The sequence below is a fragment of the Primulina tabacum genome, chromosome 16 (genome assembly GCF_025594145.1).
Source record: "Primulina tabacum isolate GXHZ01 chromosome 16, ASM2559414v2, whole genome shotgun sequence".
Classification (NCBI taxonomy): Eukaryota; Viridiplantae; Streptophyta; class Magnoliopsida; order Lamiales; family Gesneriaceae; genus Primulina; species Primulina tabacum.
The window spans coordinates 21,792,859-21,817,236 of record NC_134565.1 but is presented as its reverse complement, the minus strand read 5'-3'; the positions used below and the strand labels follow the sequence as shown (position 1 = coordinate 21,817,236).

General features: G+C 36.2%; 1 protein-coding gene and 1 non-coding gene across 2 annotated transcripts; one reads left to right on the top strand and one right to left on the bottom strand.

The window, feature by feature from the left end:
* Window positions 1–1,093: 1,093 nt before the first annotated feature.
* On the top strand, window positions 1,094–4,644 carry LOC142529352 (formin-like protein 2). Its single transcript, XM_075634863.1, has 5 exons — window positions 1,094–2,200; window positions 2,235–2,722; window positions 2,828–3,033; window positions 3,183–3,427; window positions 3,729–4,644. The coding sequence occupies exons 1-5, from the start codon at window positions 1,166–1,168 to the stop codon at window positions 4,515–4,517; spliced, it is 2,763 nt and encodes a 920-aa protein (XP_075490978.1). The 5' UTR covers window positions 1,094–1,165; the 3' UTR covers window positions 4,518–4,644.
* Window positions 4,645–23,860: 19,216 nt separating this feature from the next.
* LOC142530263 (small nucleolar RNA R71) lies at window positions 23,861–23,969 on the bottom strand. Its single transcript, XR_012816103.1, has one exon. It is a non-coding gene; the product is annotated as a small nucleolar RNA R71 (small nucleolar RNA).
* Between the last annotated feature and the right edge of the window lie 409 nt (window positions 23,970–24,378).

Below are 24,378 nucleotides of genomic sequence, written 5' to 3'. Positions count from 1 at the left end.
TTAGATTCAAAATTTACATTTTAAAACTATTTTTAATATATTTTAAATGTACTTTCAAAATTAAATTCTATTAAATAAAAGAATTGATAAAATAAATTTATCACTTTTATGAGTTATTTGCACCAAACCTATTTTGAAATATCGAAAATATACATTTATTCACTGTGAAAGTTAAATAGATACTATAGATATTAGCTTTTATGAGTTATTTGCACCGTGATATCTTTTAAAAAAATTAGATTGTGCTTAAATATCTATATATATTTACAAAAAAAATTAGAATTGACTCGAATCTCTATAATTCCTTGTAAAAAAAATTTGGGTTGGGCTACAGCCCAGGACGGGCCAAGCATAGGTCCGTCCCTGGTCTCACCCCTCGACCATTTCTAAAAATTGCAAAATTTACCCTTATTAATTCGATTTTTTTCCAAAAATTGCACAATTTACCCTTATTAATTCGATTTTTTAAACACACATCCTTGATGTAGCTAACAAACCAACGTGAAATCTAACGTTGAGTTGAAATTTTCCATTATAAGAAACCATGCAATCTTTCCATGGTTTCTTGCTCGATTATTGCATGGTTCTTGTTCAACCTTACTGTATGGATATGAAAAATGTATATTTTGATGGATATATTGTGTGGATGTGGAAAATATTATAAATCAATAAAAATGGTATTTTTATACATTCCATGTACTTTTGTTTAAAATTTGGTTTTTAGCTACAGTATGAGTGCTTATTTAAAAAAACGCTTTATCAAGAGTAAATCCTTCCATTTTTATATAAAAAAGTCAAGGTCTAAGAAGTCTATTTAATTTTCAGAAATGAAATTAAGTATTTTTTATATTTCACACGAGGTTATGATGTAAATAATTTAAATTATTATTATAAACTTAATATGGAGCCAAATAGAAGCCAAAAAAAAGTTGATACAACATAGGACGCAAAATCAATCATTTTCATTCTTTATACTCTCCAATGGACCCCTTGATTACCCAATTAATTATAATTTATTGCATGTGAATGAAGCTAAAATTGTAGCAACTTCGGAATCTCGGCATGTCACCTACAACAGCGTATTCACCAGGTTTGTTTTATTTCATATACAAACTTATTAGAGATAAATAGTGAAGTTAATGCGGAAGACACTGAAAATACCAGCATGCCTACCTCCATCGTTGCCACCCCCAAACTCCACCTCCTCCCGCTCCTACTACACTATGCATTCGCCGCCGCTGCCCACTATCGCCGCATTCTGCACCAACCACTTATCCCACAAGACTCCCCCCCAATCCCACCCCTTACTACCCCCAATTATCCTTTTTCCACGTACCCCAAAGACTCTCCCTTCTTCCCGTCTTATCTCTCATCTCCGCCACCCCCTTCCGCCGCCTCCTACGCTTCATTCCCAGCCAATATTTCCTCACTCTCTTTTCCAAACTCCTCCAAGCCAAAAACCGCATCCACTAAGCTCATCGCCGCCGCTGTCGCAGCCGTTGCCGCCGCTGCGGCCATCGTCTTTCTTGCTCTCTTCCTCCGTTTCCGCAAGCGCGATAGAGCCCAAAGATCATCATTCGACCACTCCAAACCCCATAGACCCGATACCACTACGCCCACGAGCAGTCACACGCCGAACCACCACCACATTCCAAAGCTTCAGCGGCCATCACAAACCAGCTCAGAGTTCTTGTATTTAGGAACTATGATCAGTACTCAAACTGTAGGCGGTGGTATTTCTTTAAACGGAAGCAACTCGAACCATGTTATAGATTCTAATTCCCGGAAAATTGACTCGCCGGACCTCCATCCCTTATCTCCTTTAATGGCGCAGAATGGTTTCCTGAATAGTTATAATGTTGACATAACTTCGAGTAAAGATGGCGAAGATGAAGAGTTTTACTCTCCGAACGGATGGTTAAACGGAAGGGATACTTTATCAGGCTCTGGTTCATCGTCTGGAAAGGCTTTCGCCGCAATTGAAGTTGAGAATCTTAACGGGTCTGATTCAATTTCTCCATCTACGTGCACTTCTTCTGTCTCAGGATCACCATTGCGTTCAATTACGTTGAGTGTTTCTCCGGCGAATAGTTTTAGCTCAACAAATTCGATGCCCAAGTCACCGGAATTGATTGAGATTCCTACCGATGTGTTGTTGTATCGGCAAATTCAGTTATTGCCGCCTCAGGATCGAGATTCGGCATTTTCAGAATCAGCCCGAGCATCAGCATCAGCATCAGCATCCATCACCATCACCATCACGTCCGCGTTCTTCATCATCGGAGACATATTCTGGAAGAAGCAAAGAATCCGCGTCGAGGATTTCAAATGTCTCGGATCAGGATACGAAACCTCCGGTGAAAATTAACAGCTCTGTACCGCAGTGCCCGACTCCTCCTCCACGACCTCCACCAATTCCTCCACCAACGCACAGTGAAATATGGGAAACTCCCAGAAAACAGACATCGTCTGCAAAACACACAGCAGTTGAAAAGCTTAGGTTGATTTCTCCAATTGAGTTACCTTCAAATGGTTCAAAAACTGTGCAGAAGAATGAGAACAAAGAATCTCCAAATAAGAAAAACGAACACTCGAATGAAGCCGTAGATCAAAATGAGGAGACCCCTCCAAAACCAAGATTGAAGACATTGCATTGGGATAAAGTAAGAGCCAGCTCTGATCGAGAAATGGTGTGGGATCATATCCAATCCAGCTCTTTCAAGTATTATTTATAATTCTTTTTATTGCGACACATATAGTTTCCTTTCTTTATTTTGGCTCAATTATGATTTAAGAAGCCACCCTTCTGTTGTTAAATTTCATGTAGATTAAATGAGGAGATGATAGAAACTTTGTTTGTTGTGAATACTCCAAAGCCGAATCGAAACGAAATAACTAGGTGGCAAGTCCTCCCTTCCCCTGGGCAAGACAATGGTAATAGAGTGCTTGATCCCAAGAAGTCGCAGAACATTGCAATTCTGTTCAGGGCACTCAATGTCACCGTAGAAGAAGTTTGCGAAGGTCTTTCTGAAGGTATTAATTTTTAAGCTTCTCGTACATTTCTGTGTATTTATGATGATAGGGAATGTTCCTTGTTATAATTCGAATATATATGCACGATGCTGGTTTACGCATCTGTTATCCCTAAAGCATCTGATATCATCCATTTGGCCTTTGAACAGGTAATGCGGACAGTCTTAGTTCCGAGCTTCTCGAAACTTTAATGAAGATGGCTCCAACCAAGGAAGAGGAGCGAAAGTTAAAAGAATACCAAGATGATTCTCCGATAAAGCTTGGTGCCGCTGAGAAATTTTTGAAGAAAGTTCTTGATATACCTTATGCATTCCGGAGAGTGGAATCACTGCTTTACGCATCGAAATTCGATTTGGAGAATGAGTACCTTAAAAGGTCATTTGAAACTTTAGAGGTAATTGCGTATCATATCAAATTTAAGATCACTACTGGATTTTTGACAACTTAGAGACAAAAAACATGAATTATAAGTTGGGGTAGAAGAGATGCTCTATTTGTAGAAGCTCCAAAACAAAGTTGGGGCATCATATGTGCTGCAGAACAGTCTTTTATTATTGAATCTTGAGAAAGTTTCATTGTCTGGTTAAGTTTGACTTAAATGCTACGCCAATTCATAATTCGGCCTTGTACCCTTTAGAACCATGTAAATCGTTAAATTTTATCGTACTCATACTAAAAAATGTTTGATCTTATAGGCAGCTTGTGAAGAATTGAGGAGCAACAAAATGTTCCTCAAGCTTCTCGAAACAGTATTGAAGACTGGGAACCGCATGAACGTGGGAACAGATCGTGGAGATGCACATGCCTTCAAACTCGACACACTCCTCAAGCTTGTTGATGTTAAGGGAACTGATGGGAAAACGACACTTCTACATTTTGTCGTCCAGGAGATTATCAAAAGTGAAGGTGCTCATCTCTCTAGTGCAAGCCCTCATGAGAACTCCATAGTTGATGATACCAAATATAGGAAGTTTGGCCTCCAGGTTGTTTCGAGGCTAAGTTCGGAGCTCTCAAATGTGAAGAAAGCTGCTGCAATGGACGCAGAAGTGCTTGGCAGTGAAGTCTCTAAACTTTCAAAAGGAATTTGGAACATTCTAGAGGTAGTCAAATTAAATGAAGCAACATCCCATAAGTTTTCCGTCTCAATGAATAGCTTCATAAAAAGGGCAGAGGAGGAGATTATCAAGATTCAAGCCCGTGAAAGCATTGCCCTGTCTTTAGTGAAGGAAATAACCGAATACTTCCATGGCAACTCAGCTAAGGAAGAAGCTCATCAGTTAAGAATCTTCATGGTTGTCAGAGACTTCTTGACGATTCTAGATCGGGTCTGCAAAGAAGTAGGTTCCATAAATGAACGAACCACGGTCAGTTCTGGCCACAAATTTCCAGTTCCCGTGAATCCAATGCTTCATCAAGTTTCTGGGGTATATCTCAACAGGCGGCAACACTATTCCAATGAGGAGCCAACTTCCCCTCGCATCTAATACTTGTATCCTGCCAATCTTCTGTGTATGTACTTGCTTTTTAAAACTCAATATGTTTTATTTATAGTATCGATAAATATAAAGAAATTTGGAAAGCTGATCATCTTAAATATATCTTGACAATTAATGAAGTCCAGATTTCTAACTTCTATTCAAAGGCAATCAATGTCATAATCACTTCTGTGGACATAAACATATTTAGTCTAATCACCAACTTTGTCTCTGGAAAGGATGCATGAGATATCATTTAAAGACAATGTGAAGGATCCAAAAGTGTGCAAAGAACCAAGCTAAGGATATTAACTGCAAAATTTTAAAATACGAGAACGGAAGAAACAAAGTTTATCACAGCTTATGATCGTCGACTACTAGACGTTGCCAATGAAGCTTTTAGTCTTAGTGATCTGATCTCTAACTAGAGATTGGTTAGCAAAGTTTTAAGATCACTTTCAGAATGGTTTAGCATCAAGATATCTGCAATCGACAAAGACAAATACACCACTCAACTTGGTTTGGATGATCTGAAAAGTTCTGTGAGAACTGTTAGATATTGTAAGTTTAAGAGTTTGAAAAACTAATCAATAATAGAACTGAAGACCCAAACTGGATAATAACTGAGCTGAAAGAACGTAACTGATCTCAGAACTTAAGGAAATTTATCAAACTGAAATGAACCAAGTAGAACTGAAGTAAATAAACTAAAGTTCTCAAAATTATTAATAAGTTTCAAACTGATGTATCGGAGATTGATAAACACAAGAACTTAAGATTAGAACTGAAAATATTATTCTCAGAACTGATATAGCTAAACTGAAAGGATCTAACTGAACTGATAGTAGAACATTCAAACTGAAAGGACATCAGAACTGATATAGACTAGCTGAACTGATCAATGGACTAGTATGAATCATCATCAATTAGTCACTACATCATTTGCAATTTGAATCTCAGCAGATAAACTGACACTATGTACCAAAGCAGAATAGACGAACATAACGGTCTGATACATCGTACTAATGTCAAAAAAAGAATGTCAACGTGACTAAAAGACGACTCAATGGATATAGTTAATTAATGTATTCAATGTGATTATTGTAATCGAAAATTATATATAGCTAAGGAGTTCGATTGTGAAGATGTTAACGATTAAGTTTGTAAGGTCCAAAAAATATGATGATGTAATCCAACTGCATGCAAATTTAGGGAAAATAGAAAATGACAAATTAAATCGTTTTAGTTGCCTGAAATTAATTATGATACGCATGTTTGTATGTTTAAAATGTACCTTTCTACATGAATGCATAACACTATGTTTTAAAATTTATTCGAGACGTGATCGAGGAACGGAGACTGGATTAATTGTTTAATGTGTGGGTATTTAAAATGAAATTTTCAAAAATGAGGTGTTTTGAGGTGTTTTTACACGCCGAGTCATATTTTTAAACTGTATTAGATTTTCGACGAAAATATGAACTTTTTGAGAACTCGGCTAATATTCTCACAACCTTTCTTAAACAAAATATTTTAAATATTAACTAATGAGTTTATGAGCCTATCATAATAGGTTAATGGGCCTAAGCTTGCACAATGTGTTTTAATTAAAATATAAAGCTAATAAACCTCCCCAAAACCCTCACAACTCTCGCCCTTCCACCTCAAGATAATACTAGGACTGTATCTCACACAGCACATGGCCACACACAACACGAATTGGAAGGTAAGTCACGCAATATTTGAAGGAAATTCAGCAAGGGTTTATCTCCGCCAACGTTCCTCGCTTCCCTAAATTGTTTTCGTGCGTAATAAACGCAAAAGCACGCCTTAATCTTCCTTCAAAAATCTTTCACACCATAATATGTATGTTTAGTTATGTTTGCATGAGGAATATGATGCACCACTTTTATTTTCGTTTTGATGGCTATACATTCACAAAACTAGATTTTTCCTTTCTTGAAACTCTTCCTAATGATGCACAAAGGGGCTGACATGTTAGGGTACTTGAAGAGATGTTTTCTTACATTTTGAAGAGTCCATATAAGCACAATGCAAGGCTGGAACGTGGGAGGCTAAGGGCTGCACGAATTTTTGGGTTTAGGGTAACTAGGGCTCGACTTTTGGGAGGTTTACGAAAGGGGCCGTGCGTGGTGCTTTTCTGGCAAGGGGCTGGGCTCATTAGGGTCCTAGAATCGAGCCATGGTGGTCCATGCAAGGCTGGAAGGGTAGGAAGAGAGGAGGCTCAGGGCTAGGACTCTTCCTAGTCGCGGCCGAGTGCTTGGGATGAACCATGCGCGTTTACGTGCATGGGCTGTGTGGGCTGGTTTAAGAGGGTCCTAAAGTGTTTGATTTAAGTCATAGGAGGGTTTGTCAGGGGCTGGTCCAATTGGTTAGGGTCTAGGTTCAAAAGTTTGAGGATGAAATGAGTGGGTGTTCGGTCCATATAGGCAGAAAATTCAGTAGCTTATTTAATATTGTTCATTAGTCTTGATTGGCTTGATTTGGGTTATATATGGTATAACTAGGTGTTATTAAGCTTATGGTTCAAGTTTGATAAAGTTTGGTTAAGTTTCGAGTCCATACGAGTCAAAATCGCGATGTACAAGTTTAATAAAGAACTGACAAATAAGTCGAGAAGCTTAAGTTTACGTCTAAGAAATATTTATGAGCGTATTTTAAGATGCCATATTATGTTTGGAAGGATTTGGGTCGTCGTTTTAAGGTCTAAGGATAAATTGGAAAAGTTAGAGTTCTAAGGGCAAAACAGTCATTTTACACCTCAAAATGTTGGACGTCCTGGCAGTCCCCTGAATGCTGTAATATATGTTAAAATATGTACTTCAAATGTGTGTGAAATTTTAGGATGAAACGTTAATGCTAAAAGACATGTTGCATGTCTGGTTTAAAAGAAAAATGATTTATATATGCATGAAATAAAATCAATCAATCATGCATTTTAAAAAATCAACCAACCACTTAATAAAAATAAATGCAGTTAATTAAATCTTAAAAATGAAATCACTCTCTTAGTCTACTGATTTAAAAGAACTCAACGTGAAACGTCAACTACTCGTTTCTTAAAAAGTACTAGAATTTATTTATTTTTATTTAAACTTCTCACAGTTCGGCCGATTGGAAAATATACTTATATATATACTTTAAAAATACCTTATACCATTTTAAAAACAAACAGTTAACTAACATTTAAAAATCCAAAGGAAAATAGTTCAACTCGTAAAATCATCCATCATCTTACCAAATCTAAAAGCATTATTTGAAAAGTATAACACGTACTATCAACATCTCAAAAACCACTCAAAGCATAAATAAAAGTCTTAAAATATTTTTAACATAATCTTAAAAGTCATAAATCATAAACATAAATGCGGAAAACTAGAAGCGCTGGTCCTTGGGTTATATGCACTTTCACTCCAGTCAGATCATCCATCAAGACCTCCATTACCATCAACATCAAACTCGATCACACTTAGTGAGTTTAAAGACTCAAAACTCTATAATCTTGATAACAACATAATACGTATGCAAATCACATGCAACTGAAACGTCTCGTGTTCTTTTGTTTAAAATGTACTAGATTTTTTTTTTTTTTAAATTCGGTCAACACATGAAAATATTTTAATAAAATATTTTGCCCATGATCTAGAACATCCACTAGCTAGCACTTTAAAATCAAGTGCAATAGTCATAAAAATAAAATCATCGCATGTTTTACCAAACCTAAAAAGCAATAAATTTGGAATGTGCCGCCCATACTAAACCTCTCAAAAACCTCTCAAAGCATAAAAAAATCTTAAAATTTTTAACGCAATCATGAATCCTAAAATCGTAAATGCGAAAACAGTAGAAACGCTGGTCCTCGGATTGCGTGCACCTTCAGTCCAGTCAATCACCCGTCAAGGTCTCCCTCAACCTCACCTGCATCCATCACACCTAGTGAGTCTAAAGACTCAACACACCAAATCTTTGTAACAAATAATACATAATAAAACACATGCAATAGTGAAAATACTTTTACGTAAAATAACCTTTTCGTGATATGCATAACATGAACCTCACCTTTACCTTTTCATCAATCATAACATGACATAATCTTTTTCATAATCGTAAACCTTATCTTTTCCTTTATTGAATTCAGATCGTTAATTATGACTTTCCTCAATCCTCAAAAGTCGATGGTACCATCTACATGAAACCACAGTACTGGGCGGCGGGGACATCAGCGACACATGATCGTCAACTGAACCTTGGCCTATCCTCAATCATAACCTCATATCCTCATATACTCATAGTTACAATTACTTCACTTTCATCAATGTCTTCATCACTTAATAAAATCGTGCATAAATATATTTTCTTTTGAAACCAAGCATGCACCATGTATTTTAAATGTCAACTTGTAATCATAAAATTTCATGGACATTTAAAATAAATCATAAATAAATCATGAACATTTCATAAGAATTTAAAAATACTCGTAATATCATAAAAACAGCATTTAGGGCACTGACATGACCTTTACTAATTTCTCGGTGTAAAAAGACCGTTTTACCCCTGGACTCGACATTTTACGTTTTCGACTTTTTTTCTTGATTTCATGACTCTAACATGTCCCAAATAATTATTTAAGCTTATGTGAATTTTTTCATATTTTGATTTGGCTTAAATGTTAGACATTTTCAATTATTTTTCCTTAATTGTTTTAACGGTGTTTTAATCCCGAAAAAATACCAAACATTAATATAAAATTCCTAAATTATAAATTTAGTCCTTTTATATTATTTTTACTTTTATGAACCATGACTCGACCCCCGAGAACCATTTTACAATTTTTCTTTATTTAAAAACCCTCATTTGACACCTAAACTTCGACTCCGAGCCAACTTTTGATTTTTACGAGTTACCCCCGAACCATGTCGAGCTAGAACGTGCCCAACATGTTAAATTAACCTACTGGACTCTAAGTTTGTCAAGGTATCAACCCAAAATCCAAAAACAAGCTGCCCCATGTGACACCTATTCTGGCCGAGAATCACACCTTGCATGGACTCCATGTTTGTGATCGTGTGAGCCCAGCCGACGCTCTACCAACCAAACCCAACCCATGAACGCTTACTTAGGACCCTAGTGAACCTTCCTAGCCCAGACCGTGCCCCACGCATCGAGCCCTCATCGCCTGGAAGTAGCGCAAACCCTGCACAAATCTGTGGAGGGTTCTCGGGTGGAGTCCTAGCCAGGCTAGGACTCTTTCCCGAGCCCTCGGTTCGAGTCCTAGCATGGCTAGGACTCTCACCCTGACTCATGACGACCTCTGGCTATGTCCTGGCCCAAACCAAGGCCAAGCCTTACCCTAAAACATGAACCCGATCGCCAATCCCGTGACAGCAACCGGTGCAAGCAGTTTTCGTTTCCCTTCTTTTTATTTTGATTGTTCGATGGTCTAGGCGTGGGTGTGCGTTGTTTTTAAACATGCACGGCCCTCCCTGGTCACGGCCCTACACAATGGCAGTTCCTAAATAATTGAGAGGCTTGAATTGGTATATAGAATCATTAGTTCGTAGCATGTATATGAGAAAACCGAAAATTCTGAAAATAAACTTCAAGTTCTTCATGCATACATTAATCCAATCGATAATATGATATGATGGATGAGAAAAGGAAGATTTAGGCGTGCCTTTGCGTTATATATGCACGAAATACCGATGGCGACGAAGAACGGAGAGAACCGAGGCTAGCTTCCCTTAAAACTTTCGAAGAAGAACTGCTGCTTCCCACGGCCGAGGGTTAGCTGCGCCGAGGGAGGAGTTTTGCTTTTCACAAATTAGGGTGGCGTGAGTTCTAGAGTCTAAGCTTAGGGTTTTAGTGTGTTTTATATGCTAAATAATTTATTAAATAGACTTAAGGCCTATTAAGCTCCTAATTAAGCCCACTAGAGCTAATTAGGATTTAAATAAAATTATAAAATTGTTTTCATAAAAATAGTTAGTGAATTAAATAGCTGGACTGTTTAGAAGCTCGTATTTTGGTTGAAAATCCAACACCGATAAAAATTAGTCCCGGCGTATAAAATCACCTCAAAATTCCTTGTTTTAAAAAAATGTGAGAAAACTATCATCCTTATATTAAATAATTAAAAACAATTATTTAAATAAAACATTTTTACATTTTTTTCAGCCCCCGGTCTCCGTTCCTCGATCGTCACTCGAATATCCTTTTTAAAAATACAATTTTAATGCAACCATGTAGAAAAATATTTTTAAACATGCAAATATGCACAACATAATTAATTAATGCAATTAGAACAATTTAATTAAAATACAAAGGAATTTAATAGTTCAAATGCATGTGGTTCGCGTGGACCTTTAAATTTTCAGGGCGTTACAGCAAGAGTGAAAACAATTTTACATAAAATAACATTTTCATAATGATCCATAAACTTAAACATAAACATTTTCATAAACTTTTTCAAATCATCATAAACATATTTATATTCATCATATTCACATTCATATCCACATTCATATGCATATCCATATCCATATTCATATTCATATTAATATTCATATCCATATTCATATTCATATTCATTTTCGTTGAATTAGATCGATAATTGTGACTTTCGTATTCGTATTCGTACTGGACGATGGATCCATCTACATGTAACCACAGTACTGGACGGCAGGGACATCAGCGACACTCTCACCCGTCAACTGAGCCTTGGCCTTACGTATTAACATATCATCGTATTTATATTAGTCACAATTACTTCACTTCCTTCAACGTTTCATATTTTCATCACTTAATAAAAATTAAACATGCATATAACGTTTTCTTTTAAACCAAGCATTAAACATATCTTTTAACGTTAATGTTTCATCGTAAAAATTCATAAACATTTAAAATAAACATTTTAATATTTTATCATAATATTTCATTAACATTTAAAATAAACATTTTAACATATAAAACAACAATCAGAGCACTGCCATGACGTTTACTATTTTATAAGTGTAAAATTACCGTTTTGTCCCAAGACGTAAAAATTATCGAATTAATCTTTGTCTTGCTTTTAATGACATGGGCTTATTCCCAACAATTATTTAAGTTTAAATATAATTTTTCATAATTTTATTAAGCTTAAATCTAGACGTTTCAATTAATTCTTTAATTAACGTTTCGTGAGGCGATTAAATCCAGGATAAATTCAAAACTCCATATTTTGATCCCAAATTTTAAACATAACATTTTTATTATCTAAACTACCCTTGTGAGTCATGAACCACACCCGTTAACCCATGGTTCCAATTTTATTCTTTTAATTCTCGTTTTTGACCCTTAAGTTAACAACCCGAGCCATCTCCCAAATTACTCGAGCCATGGTCGAGCAATCTCAAGCCAAACCCGATCCAACCCACCTAGGAACCCTACTGACCAGCCAACCCAAGCTCGCTCAGAACACTTCTGCCCCTCAACCTAATTGCATGCATGGGTGTAGGTGAGTATCCTATTTGTGCTAAGACTCCTAGTTAGCATATGACTCTACCATCCGACCCCCACCAAGCCAACCTAACCCAAACCGTTTTTGGAACACGCCCAGATCCAACAAAGCCCAGCCCAGCCACTGAACCCGAGCAGCGAGCCATCTGTTGGAGCAAACAGTAGTCGCGCCCCTCCATGGTTTCCTCACGTTTTCTCGAGCCAGCAGCCAACCCAGTCGCTCCATCCCCTGACCCAGCCCTTTTGCACCCTCTTAGGAGCTAGTGACTTGACCTAACCCAGCCCAAAGCCCCCTGGCCGAGTCCCTTGCTCTCCGCGTGTTGTTGCACACAAGCGCGCTGTATGACCCTTCTCGCTAGGACTCTTTCCCAGCCCTCGACTCGAGTCCTAGCGTGGCTAGGACTCCTTTCCTGACCCCTCACGTGACCCTAGCTTGCCCTGGTCCAAACCGTGACCAAGCAAAGTACCAAATCTTGAACCCGATCGCCCAAGACACCACAAAACAGATTTCAGTTCCAGCTTTTGTTCTTCGTGTGTGCAGCATGATTGTGCATGTTCTAAGATCCTTCAACCTGTGTAAAAACTGCCCATAATACTTCCTAATCATGGCATCCCCTTAGGAACATGTTAAACATAATTTTGGATCAAAACACATGATTTAAAATCATATAAGATGCATGTACGAAAATCTTCAAAGGTGCCACTTGTTTTCATGAAAGTTCATACATAAATACATAATATGGTGTGATGATAAGTAAAGGAAGAATATGGCGTGTCTTTGCATTTTTAATGCACGATTATACGTTGACGATTGAAGAACGACGACGAGGAGGACCTTGGCTTGAAAAGCTATGAAGATTCGAAACTTTCTCTTCAAAACTTGTGTGTGGCGTGTGATTTGTTGAAAAAACAAAGTTTGATTGAACAAGGAGTGTGGGGCGTGAGTTATGAGTAGGTTATGGGAGGGTTTTGAGTTTTAAATACTAATTAAACACCAATTTGTATCTTAGGCCCATTAAGATGGTAAATTAGGCACACTTAGCCCATTAGTGCTTAATTAAAAAATTAGTTTAAAAAAATTTGTGAATTTATTAGACGGGTTGCCAAAACGTTCGTATTTTTGTTGAAAATCCAGCACCGATAAAAATTTCGTCCCGGCGTATAATATCACCTCAAAACTCCTTATTTTCAAAAATAAGAAAAAGCATCAAACATATTTTAATAATTAAAAGAAATTATTTAATAAAAACATTTTCCATTTTTCAGTCATCGGTCTCCGTTCCTCGATCGCAACTCGAATAATATACATTTTAATTCATATAAGTAAAAAAACTACTAAAACATCATATACACATATCACATAATCAATTTAGCAATTAAAGTCAATTAATTAAACATTTTTCATATTCCCTAGATTTTCATGCAGTTGGATTACGTCGTCTTAATTTTGGTCATTACAATTCCTTCCCCCCTTAAATAAAATTTTTTCCTCGAAATTAGAACTTGTCGAATAGCTCTGGGTAGCGACTCCTCAAGTCCCTTTCGGTTTCTCAAGTAGCTTCTTCTTCCGAGTGATTCAGCCCCTTGACCTTGACCATTGGAATGACTTTGTTTCGGAGTCTTCTTTCTTGCCTTCCCAAGATTTGGACAGGTATTTCTTCATAAGTCATATTCGGAGTCAATTGTAGAGGTTCATGATTTAGTACATGTGATGAGTTCGACATGTACTTTCGCAGCATTGAGATATGAAACACATTGTGTACTCCAGAAAGCATCGGTGGCAATGCCACTCTTTAGGCTAGTATTCCAATCCTCTCCAAAATCTCAAACGGTCCTATAAATCTTGGACAAAGCTTTCCTTTCTTGTCAAATCGTATAACACCTTTCTTAGGTGCTATTTTCATTAATACGTGGTCTCACACTGCAAACTCTAAGTCTCTTCGTCTTTTGTCAGCATAATTCTTCTGTCGGCTTTGTGCAGTCTTCATTCTCTCTCGAATTTGACTACAAGCTCGGCAGTCTCTTCTATCACATCCGGACCAATCTTTCTTATTTCACCAACCTCGTCCCAATGAATAAGAGAACTCCACTAGAGGTAATTTCGGTTCCCAAATTCCTTGGATATCGATCATACAAGCTCGCAGTAGATTTTCTAGAATTTGAATAACTCTTTCGAACTGACCATCGATATAAGGATGAAATGCTATACTGCATAATAATTTGGTCCCCATCGCTGCATGCAGACTCTTCCAGAAATATGACGTAAATCTCGGATCTCTGTCAGAAACAATAGATACAGGAATCCCATGCAGACGAAATATCTCTCGAATGTATAACTCCACATACTCAATCATGGTGAATGTCGTTTTGATAGGTAGAAAATGCGCTGATTTCGTAAGACGATTCACTATCTCCCATATAACATTATACCCCTTAATAGTCCTCGACAATCCCACAACAAAGTCTATCATAATATTTTTCCATTTCCACTCAAGAATAGGAAGTGGCTTAAGCTTCCTGCCGGCCTCTGATGCTCTGCTTTGACTTGTTGACATGTCAAACATTCGGTCACAAAACGCAGAATATCTCTCCTCATGCTCGGCCACCAATATAATAACTGTAAGTCTTTGTACATCTTCATGCTTCCAGGATGAATGAAATATGGTGTGTCATGAGCATCCTTCATAATGAGCTCCCTCAAGGAACCGTCACTAGGAACCCATAAATGATCTCGATAACGAACTATAGCATCCACCTCAGAATATAATTTTCGACCTTTGGCTTCATCTCTCAATCTCCACTTTTGCAATTATTCGTCAGTAGGCTGTCCCTCATGAATTCTATCTCTCAAGGTCGACTAAACTGTCAAGGTGACGAGATTAGGGGCCTCGCCCCTAGCATACATTGTAAGCTCAAACCGCTGTATCTTGGACTACAACGGTCTTTGAAGAGATAAATGAGTAATAACTGTTGCCTTTCGACTCAATGCGTCTGCCACTACATTTGCTTTTCTCGGATGATAGCTAATCTCACAGTCGTAGTCTTTAACTAATTCGAGCATCGTCCCTGTCTCATATTCAATTCCTTTTGGATGAAGAAGTATTTCAAACTTTTATGGTCCGTGAAAATCTTGCACTTCTCCCCATACAAGTAATGTCTCCAAATCTTCAATACAAAAACTATCGCTGCAAGCTCAAGATCATGAGTAGGATAGTTTTTCTTGTGAATTTTTAACTGTCTCGATGCATAAGCTATAACTCGGTCATTTTGCAGCAGAACTACGCCCAAACCAAGTTTAGAAGCGTCGGTATAAAGAACATACTCTCCTTGCCCCGATGGCATAGCTAACACTGGCACAGAAATCAAGGCTTGATTCAACTTATCAAAACTGTATTGACACTCGGATCCCCATACAAACTTTGCATTCTTGTTTGTCAAGGTGGTAGTGGGTACCACTCTTCAGTACTGGCCACTCTCTCACTGCCTCAAATTTACTCGGATCAATTTCCACGCCGTTACTAGAAATGATGTGGCCTAAGAATGCCACTCTATCAAGACAAAACTCGCACTTGCTGAATTTTCCATATAACTTCCTATCTTGCAGTACTTGCAGTGCTGTCCTCAAATGATGATTGTGCTCCTCTCTATTCTTCGAAGAGATCAAAATATCATCAATAAAGACTATAATAATCTGATCAGATACGGCTGAAATACGCGATTCATGAGATCCATGAAGATCGATGGCGCATTGGTCAACCCGAATGGCATGACCATAAACTCATAGTGCCAATATCTAGTCTGAAACGCTGTCTTATGAACATCAGACTCTTCCACTTTCAACTGATGGTAGCCAGAACAAAGATCAATCTTCGAAAATATCGATGCTCCTTGCAACCGTTCAAATTAATCTTCAATTCTTGGCAGAGGATACTTATTCTTGATAACGACTCTATTCAGCTCTCGATAATCGATACAGAGTCGCATACTGCCATCCTTCTTCTTCACAAATAATACCGGTGCGCCCCACAGAGAGTAACTAGGGCGGATAAAAGCCTTGTCTAGCAATTCTTGGTTTTCATCTTTTAATTCTTTCATTTCAGCGGGTGCTAGACGATAAGGTGCTTTAGAAATAGGTACAATGTCCTGCATCAACTCAATAGAAAATTCCACCTCACGGTCGGGTGGAATGCCAGAAACGTCATCAGGAAAGACGGTAGGAAAGTCTTTGAAAATATCAACAACCTCAAACTTCTGACTGATAGGAGCATGTGCTGTAGTGACACATGCTAGAAAGACTTGACATCCACGTCTCATAAGCTTCCTCGCACAAAGACAAGAGATAATGTGCGACATTTCTTGTTGCCGCCTGAAAGAGAAAAGATTTACCACTAGGCGGTCGAATAGACACTGTTCACTGACGGAAATCTATCGAAGCTCCATTGGCTGATAACCAATCCATACCCAGTATAATATCAAATTCAGGCATAGGGCGTACAATAAGATATGCCCGAACCACATCTTTAAATAAACGAAGCTCCAGATTCTTCACAATACTAGACGTGATCATTTGGTCACCAGAAGGAAAAGAAACCTTGAATCCCAACCCCGAATATCCTCCCTGCAGTGAAAACGTTATAGATTATTCGTGTTAAAGCTTAAGGAATTTGTACCATTTATTTCCCAAAATTTTCAAATATTAGCAATTTTGACCCTTAAATTTTTCGGAAATTTACATTTTGGTCCCTTGAATTTCGAAAATTACATCTTTGGTCCTTAATTTCTCAATAATTGCATTTAGGTCCCTTATATTTTTCGAAAATTTCTTTTAAGTCCTTACATTTGAGAAATTCCATTTTAGTCCTTTAACTTTCGAAAATTGCACATTGAACCCTAAAGAATTTTCAAAACCCCTATACAAACCCTTAGTTATGATTTTTCTTAATTTTTTGCCATAAAACTTTCATTTGGAATTATTTCATCCTTTGCATAAAATAAGGCTAAAAATCAATACCAATTCTATTGTTTCTAAAATCGTATCTTAATTCCAACTAAGGTAGAGCATGCAACCTAATTCCCACTAGGTTAATCTTGATCCCAATTCAATTCTAATAATCAATTTTAACATTTCATACAATTAAAAGCAATATAAAAATATTAAACAGCTAGGTTACCTGTAATGATCGTAGTGTCTGGCTCCTCTTCATCTTCCTCTGCATGCATAACATATGCTCTCCCCATAGAGGTGCATTCTTCTTCGGGAAATCAGCAGCTTTGTGCCCTTCCTCCTTGCATATGAAGCATTTAAAAGATCCCCACATGCATTTGCCATAGTGTAAGCGATTGCACTCTTTGCATGGTTACCTATCAGCAGGCTTTGGTGCTCCAGGAAGTGGTGGCTTTGGTGGTCCTTGCTTCTTGACTTGACCTTGGGGCTTTTGTGGCCCTTGAGGTCTAAGAGGACCCATGTACGACTTTTTATTTGGCTGAGAATTATTTTGGTGTTGCTGTCTCTTTTGCTGCATCTCAAAGTCAATTTCCTTCAAAGATTGCTCAGACTGAAATGCATAAGTAGTAGCAGTAGCATAATCCAAGGGACGCATCATCATCATGTTATGTCGTATGGTAGGTCGTAGACCATTCGTGAAGTGTCTAAGCTTCTCCGCAGCATCCCTCGCAATAAGGGGTACAAAGTGACAACCCCTATCAAAATTCCTCACGAATTCAGCAACCGAAGTGTCCCTGACGGAGAGTCATGAATTCCCTCTTCAGTCGCCCTCTAACATCAGCAGTAAAATATTTCTCGTAGAATATCTCCTTGAATCGGGCCCAAGTAAGAGTAGCGATGTCAATACCATGCTCGGCTCCTTCCCACCACAAAGAAGCATCATCCATAAACATGTAATTGTCGCACCTCACACGGTCAGCATCCCCAATATTCGGATAATGAAAGTGCACCTCGAGTGCACGAATCGAAGCCTCAGCAGCAAAGGGATCGGTGGTGCCAAAAAATTCCTTCGGCGCTAGCCTCCGGAACTGATCATAAACATCGTGCTGTGGCCTAGGAGAATGCTGAAACTGCTCAAAGAAACGGATCATGCCCTCAAGTGCGCGAACAATAGAATCCCCATTAGGAGGCGGGGGTGTATTCTCTTGACAGTTCTCATTATGCTCAGCCTGATTCTCCATAACAGGGGCACGTCTAAGAGGCATTTTATCTGAACGTTTTTCAAATTCTAACGTAACCAACATGCATATAAATCTAAGTTTTCTAATTATGCAACATATTCTAATTCATTTTAGCATTTTAAACATAAAAAGCATATTCTCAAAAACCTACTAAAAAAGTGACGTAAACATATAATTCATGTAATCATGCGGGTATCATCATAAAACGTCCACTACTCGTTTTCTTAAAAAAGTACTAGAATTTTTTTTAATTTAAACTTCTCACAGTTCGGCCAATGGGAAAATATAGTTATATATACACTTTAAAAATACCTTGCACCATTTTAAAAATAAACAACTAACTAACATTTAAAAATTCAAAAGAAAATAGTTCAACTCGTAAAGTCATCCAACATCTTACCAAACCTAAAAGCATTATTTGAAAAGTATAGCTTATACTATCAACCTCTCAAAAACCACTCAAAGCATAAATAAAAGTCTTAAAATATTTTTAACATAATCTTGAAAGTCATAAATCATAAACGTAAATGCGGAAAAACTAGAAGCGCTGGTCCTCGGGTTATGTGCACCTTCAGTCCAGTAAGATCATCCATCAAGACCTGCACTACCATCAACATCAAAGCATCGATCACACCTTGTGAGTCTAAGGACTCAACACTCCATAATCTTGATAAAAACATAATACGTATACAAATCACATGCAACAATGAAAATACTTTACGTAAAATAACATTTTCATAATGATGCATAAACATAAACATTTTCATAAACATTTTCATATCATCATAAACATATTCATATTCATCATATTCACATTTGTATTCATATTCATATTCATATTCATTCATTTTCGATGAATTCAGATCGTTAATTGTGACTTTTATATTCGTATTCGTATTGGGCGATGAATCCATCTACATGTAACTACAGTACTGGGCGATGGGGACATCAGCGACACTCTCACCTGTCAACTGCTCGGCCTTACGTATTAACATATAATCATATTCGTATTAGTCACAATTACTAAACTTTCTTCAACGTTTCATATTCTCATCACTTAATAAAAATTAAACATGCATATAACATTTTTCTATTAAACGAAGCATGCAACATATTTTTTAACGTTAACGTTTGATCATGAAAATCAATAAACATTTAAAATAAAAATTTTAACATATTAAATCATAAAAATTCATACATTTAAAATAAACATTTTAACATATTAAATTATAAAAATCCATAAAAATTAAAATTTTAAAATTTTATTATAATATTTAATAAACATTTAAAATAAACATTTTAACATATAAAATTGCAATCAGAGCATTGCCACGACGTATACAATTTTCTAGGTATAAAATTACCCTTTTGGCCCTAGATGTAAGAATTATCGAATTAATATTTTTCTTGCTTTTAATACACGGGCTTATCCCAAACAATTATTTAAGTTTAAATCTATTTTTTCATAATTTTATTTAGATTAAATCTAGGCATTTCAATTAATTCTTTAATTAACGTTTCGTAAGGCGATTAAATCCCGGATAAATTCAAAACTCCATATTTTGATCCCAAATTTCAAACATAACATTTTGATTACCTAAACTACCCTTGTGAGCCATGAAACACACCCGTGGACCCATGGTTCCAATTTTATTCTTCTAATTCTCGTTTTTGACCCTTAAGTGAACAACCCGAGACATCTCCCAAATTACTCAAGCCATGGTCGAGCCAAACCCGAGCCAACCCACCTAGGAACCTATTGACCAAGACCATGGAACCAACCCTAGCTCTCTCAGAACACTTCTTCCCCTCAACTCGATTGCATGCAAGTGTGTATGTGAGTATCCTAGTTGTGCTAGGACTCCCAATTAGCCTAGGACTCTACCATCCGAGACCCCATCGAGCAAACCTGACCTTAACCATCCCTGGACCACGCCCATACCCAACCAAGCCTAGCCCAGCCCCTGAATCCGAGCAGCGAGCCATCTGTTGGAGATAAAAAGTAGCCGCGCCCCTTCATGGTTTCCTCACGTTTTCTCGAGCCAGCAGCCAACCCAGTCGCTCCAGCCCTTGAGCAAGCCCTTGTGCACCCTCTTAGGACCCTAGTGACTCGACCTAGCCAAGCCCAAAACCCCTTACTCCCCGCGCATTGCTGCACTGAAGCGCGTGGCATGACCCTTCTCGGGTTGGAGTCATAGCTTGCTAGGACTCCTCCCCAGACCTCGACTAGAGTCCTAGCAAGGCTAGGACTCCTTCCCTGACCCCTCATGTGACCCTAGCCTACCCTGGTCCTAGCCGTGAGCAAGCAAAGCACCAAACCGTGAACCCGATCGCCCAAGACACCACACAACAGATTTCGGTTCCAGCTTTTGTTCTTCGTGTGTGCAACATGCTTGTGCATGTTCTAGATCCTTCAACTTGTGTAAAAACAGCCCATAATACTTCCTAATCAGGGCAGCCCCTTAGGAACATGTTAAACATAATTTTGGATCAAAACACATGTTTTAAAAATCTTATATAATGCATGCACGAATATCTTCAAAGGTGCCACTTGTTTTCATGCAATTTCATACATAAATACATAATATGATGTGATGATGAGTAAATGAAGAATATGGCGTGTCTTTGCGTTTTAACGCACGATTATAGGTTGAAGAATGACGACGACGAGGGCCTTGACTTGAAAAGCTATAAAGATTTCAAAACTTGTGTGTGCCATATGATTTGCTGAAAGAAAAGAGTTTGAGTGAACAAGGGGTGTGGGGCGTGAGTTATGAGTAGGTTATGCGAGGGTTTTGAGTTTTAAATACTAATTAAACACCAATTGGTAGCTTAGGCCCATTAAGATGGTTAATTAGGCCCACTTAGCTCATTAGTGCTTAATTAAAATATTTTTTTAAAATAAAATTTGTGAATTTATTAGACGGGTTGCCAAAAATTTCGTATTTTTGTTGAAAATCCAACACCGATAAAAATTTTGTCCCGGCGTATAAAATCACCTCAAAACTCCTTATTTTCAAAAATAAGAAAAAGCATCAACCATATTTTAAATAATTAAATACAATTATTTAATAAAACTATTTTCTATTTTTCAGCCATCGGTCTTCGTTCCTCAATCGTAACTCGAATAACCCTTAAAAATACATTTTAATGCATATAAGTAGAAAAACTACTAAAACATCATATAAACATATCACATAATCAATTTAGCAATTAAAATCAATTAATTAACCATTTTTCATATTCCCTAGATTTGCATACAGTTGGATTACGTCGTCTTAATTTTAGACCTTACACAACTTCTGTCAAAATCATCAACATATAAAGAGATACAAAAACATTTAAAATATTGTTTACACCCATGATTCGTGATCATAGTGTGCGGAAAAAATGCAAGGTCCTCGGGTTAACGTGTGATGAAACTTAAAATTAATAATTTATTATATGTTAAAACCTATATTTTAAAATTTAAGTTTCATTAAAATTATAAAATTATGTTATTTTAATATTGTTTGTTTATATTTAAGTGTCTTACTAAATACGTTTTATTTTTAGGTTTTCTACGTGTTGGTAAAATAATGATAACTCAAGCTACAAAATTCAAATGGAGGTGAATCAAATATGTTTGGAATCCTTGAGAAATTATCTACAACTTTGCAGAAGACATGATTGCCTAAAAAGCTCATGAAGATGATCAAATTGTGCAAATATCAAAAGTAGGACATATTTACTTTTACTATGACCAGCTTATAGTAAAAAAATCATAAATAATTCAATATTTAACCAAATGAGGTGAACCAAGTTGCCAAATTCATCTACAGACAATTCCCTACATGTTTTTTATTTTGAGCCAAGTCAAATTCGGTGCTTAAAGTCGTGGAACATAGCATTGAAAGAAGGGCGATGGAATTGAAGTTTGAGGAGACAAAAACTACTATTACAACTACATGGCATTATTAAAATTTTTGACCCTTTCTCTCATTTGGCCTATAAATAGAGGTATTGTGCTAGCTTGAGAATCATTCTATCTCATTGTAAAATATAGTGTGAGTGTGTATCAAAGTTCTAAGTTCCAATATTTTTTCTTTCATTTTCTTAACTATAAGTGATGATTTTAGTGTTGATTAAAAGTAAGCTCATGGCAAGCTAATCTATTATGTCAAGGTGAAGAGGATGAATTCTTGGTGAAGTAAGATTGTTTATATTTTGTATATTCTTTCTTTATTTCATTTCATTTAGCTAATTTCTTTTTATTGTAGGTATAAAAATGAATTATTTGTTGTTATCAATTTACATCAAATGCTTGATACCATTGAAGTGGTTATCTTGATTTGTTGTTTAATTTTGATACAATAAATATTTCATCAATTATTATTATTGTTATATTATATATATGTATATTTATATAATTGTTTCATATATTTCATTTAGACGATAGCGTAGCTCTGCCGATTGTTCTAAATGCAATATTATGATTTAATACTAACATCTAACAATCTAACATTTACTTTATCGCAACTAAGTTTTACTTTTCGCATCTAACTTTTACTTTCCCGCAACTAACTTTTACTTTATCGCAACTAACTTATTACATCTTATATTTCATTTAGGCAATAGCGTGGCTCTGCCGGTTGTTCTAAATGAAATATAATGATTTAATTTAACATTTACTTTATGCATTTATATATTTATATAGTTATATATATAATCATAGGTACCATATATAAAATATCGATTAATTCGGTATTTTCTATAGTGGGAATTATATTATATTATATGTGTGTTTAATTATTTAATTTATTTGGAACCATTATTTATGGTGGTTTCCTTTTTTTTAATTTTAGTTAAACAATGTTACATAAACCAAGAATAAATCCTTGAGCCTTTACAAAATTTTATAATGTGTAAACTTCATTCTTGAATTTGGTAATTTATAAATTAATAAATTTAAACTAAAAATAACTTCTCTGTGGATCGATCTCGTACTCACGAAATATATTACTTGCAGACAATCTACACTTGGGTGAATTATAATTTAAGTAGTAGCAAGTTTTTGGCGTCGTTGCCGGGGAGGTATATTAAGTTTATATTTGTTATTTATGTTTTATTTATAAGTATTGTGTTGTTTTTACTTGTATGAGTATTTGGAGTTGAAAAAAAAGTAGACTTATTCGAGTATCTGAAAATAATTTAAACATGGATGATAATTCAAAAAATCAAGATGATAATAATAATAATAATAATAATAATAATAATAATAATAATAATGATAATAATCAAGAACATGATCAATTAAGAACACTTAGGCACCATATGAATCCTATTAGAACTAGTACCCCATCTTGTTTAGTTTTTCCTCCTGATGCATCTAATTTCAACTTTAAACCTCAAATTATTCAACTTTTACCAAATTTTCATGGCTTAGATTCTGAAAATCCATATTTACATCTAAGAGAATTTGAGGAAGTTTGTAATACTTGTAATGATCAAAATTGTAGCATGGATATAGTTCGATTAAAGCTTTTTCCCTTTTTCTTTAAAAGATAAAGCTAAAACATGGCTACAAAATTTAAGGTCAAGTTCAATAAGATCATGGGAAGAAATGCAACAACAATTTCTCAAAAAGTTTTTCCCTTCCCATAGAACAAACTCTTTCAAAAAACAAATTACAACTTTTTCTCAAAAACAAGGAGAAACATTTTATCAATGTTGGGATAGATATAAAGAATTACTTAATACATGCCCACATAATGGTTTTGAAATATGGAGAATAGTTTCTCACTTTTATGAAGGTCTTATACCTAAAGATAGGCAAATGATAGAATTCATGTGTAATGGAACATTTGAAGATAAAAACCCAAATGAAGCTATGGAGTATTTGGATTCATTAGCAGAAAATGCTCAAAATTGGGATAATATAGGCACAATAGAACCACCAACAACTAAAATCAATAATTCAACAAATGGGGGTGGTATCTATAATCTTAAAGACGATACAGATATTCAAGCTAAACTTGCATCTTTAGCAAGAAAAATCGAGTCATTAGAAATAAAAAAGAGTGGTCAATTAAAAAGTATTCAAGAAATTTTTTGTCATATATGTGATACACATGATCATTCTACAAAAGATTGTCCAACATTACCTTCATTTAAAGAATGTCTCCAT

What these genes read in the sequence shown, in the direction of transcription:
- LOC142529352 (XM_075634863.1), top strand. Translation starts at nt 1,166, where the DNA reads ATGCCTACCTCCATCGTTGCCACCCCCAAACTCCACCTCCTCCCGCTC. An exon ending in CGCCTCAGGATCGAGATTCG is followed by an intron (nt 2,201 to 2,234) that starts GCATTTTCAGAA and finishes CATCAGCATCAG; the next exon opens with CATCAGCATCCATCACCATC. An exon ending in ATCCAATCCAGCTCTTTCAA is followed by an intron (nt 2,723 to 2,827) that starts GTATTATTTATA and finishes AATTTCATGTAG; the next exon opens with ATTAAATGAGGAGATGATAG.